The sequence below is a fragment of the Notothenia coriiceps genome, unplaced genomic scaffold, assembly GCF_000735185.1.
Source record: "Notothenia coriiceps isolate Sejong01 unplaced genomic scaffold, NC01 NC01_scaffold00008589, whole genome shotgun sequence".
In the NCBI taxonomy this organism is placed as follows: domain Eukaryota; kingdom Metazoa; phylum Chordata; class Actinopteri; order Perciformes; family Nototheniidae; genus Notothenia; species Notothenia coriiceps.
In genome coordinates, this window is record NW_011341290.1 from 1 (window position 1) to 1,486 (window position 1,486).

The following is a 1,486-nucleotide window of genomic DNA, read 5'->3' on the forward strand; positions in this document are numbered from 1 at the left end:
TTATATATGGTGCATTGTTGGAGGAGCTCAGGTCAGGAGAATTTCATTGCCATCTCTCCACTGAAGCTGCTGAGCATCTGATGATAACACCTTTGGAGCTTTGATCTTGATGATGTGAGTATTTGTGAATCCAGAAGAGTTCAATGGAATATAGACCAGGTATTAGAGAGAAGGTACGCTAACAGTGATGAGGTTTGATGAGTTCATGGATTTACTGTCCTGAGTTTCTCTGATATCTGAACATGTGATTGTGTTTCTCAGGAGGGAGCTTCCCTTCACGAAGACAGCCCACCTGTCCAACCCCTGGAACGAGCAGAAGCCCGTGAAGATCGGACGAGACGGACAGGTGAGGCGTATTATCTTAACGTTACAGAACAATGATTTAGTTTTGAGAGAAGGGGTTAACTGAGTGTAAACTTCTTCCCCTTTCGGATGTGTAATCAGGCCATTTGTTAATATATAATTTGTAAGTCAATAATATGTCTATCATTCTGACGCCGCTTTAGTTTGTCCAGTATCATCATTATCAAGTTTCATTTCATTATTATTATTTTTGTATTATTGTTTTACACGTTTGAAATAAATCAAATCGGGTGCTCTCGTTAACCGTGAATTCTCTGTTCTCGTTTCTCTTCCAGGAGATCCAACCAGAAGTCGGCGCTCAGCTCTGTGCTCTCTTCCCATTGGACGAGAGCGTGGACGTGCACCAGGTCGCTCGTAGAGTTCGTCACAAGCGCCAGACGCCGTCGGAGCCGCGCCCGCGAGGTCGTCCGCCACAGCGCGAACCGGGAAGGTTAGCCAATCACAGAGCTGCTCACAGAGCTCCTCCCCCTGCTTCCTGTTCTTCTTCTGCTGCTGCCACCACGGCGCCACCTGGACCACGGAGACGCCCGTTAGCCTCCGGCTAGCTAGCATCGAGGCTAGTTAGCATTGCGGCTAGCTGGTTGTTGTTGTTTTTCCAGTTGGAGTTTTCCACCGGAGTGACGCCTCTTAAAGAGTCAGGCAGGAAGTAGACCCTCAGTTGGGAGGTGATGGTTAACAGCTAGCAGAGCACCAGGTTAATCAATAATAATAATAATAACATTTTTCAAAGCGCTCTCCCGAGAGCTCAAAGACGCTTGAAATGAAGTAGTAAGTAACGAGGTTTCACTTCCTGTTGTTATAATTACTCTTTCGTTACAGGAAGTTCATTCAGGGTTTGGCTTTCAGCTGGACTGTGGCTGACCTTTCAGAATAAAAGCATAAAGGACGAGCGACCTTTCAGAATAAAAGCATAAAGGACGAGCGACCTTTCAGAATAAAAGCGGGAGGGAGGGACCGACCCAGCGGACTGTTCTGGTTTTTGAGAGGTGGTGGTTGGTCACGCAGGGGGGGTGGCCTCTGGACTGCAACCAATGAGAGGGAGGGGAGTGTGTGTGGGGGCGAGGCTTCCTCACTTTATCCAATAAGGTAAAATTACAGGAAAAAATGGACAGGATTTAAAAGG

General features: G+C 47.0%; 1 protein-coding gene across 1 annotated transcript; it reads left to right on the forward strand.

Annotated features, from left to right (window-relative positions):
- Positions 1-6: 6 nt before the first annotated feature.
- Positions 7-1,480, forward strand: LOC104944649 (YTH domain-containing protein 1-like). The gene is made up of 3 exons (XM_010770218.1): positions 7-114; positions 262-346; positions 639-1,480. Exons 1-3 carry the CDS (start codon positions 110-112, stop codon positions 906-908), a joined length of 360 nt encoding a protein of 119 aa, XP_010768520.1. The 5' UTR covers positions 7-109; the 3' UTR covers positions 909-1,480.
- Positions 1,481-1,486: the final 6 nt, after the last annotated feature.

Excerpts from the sequence above, each read along its gene's own strand:
- LOC104944649 (XM_010770218.1), top strand. Across the intron at positions 347-638 it reads AGATCGGACGAGACGGACAG|GAGATCCAACCAGAAGTCGG; the intron begins GTGAGGCGTATT and ends TTTCTCTTCCAG.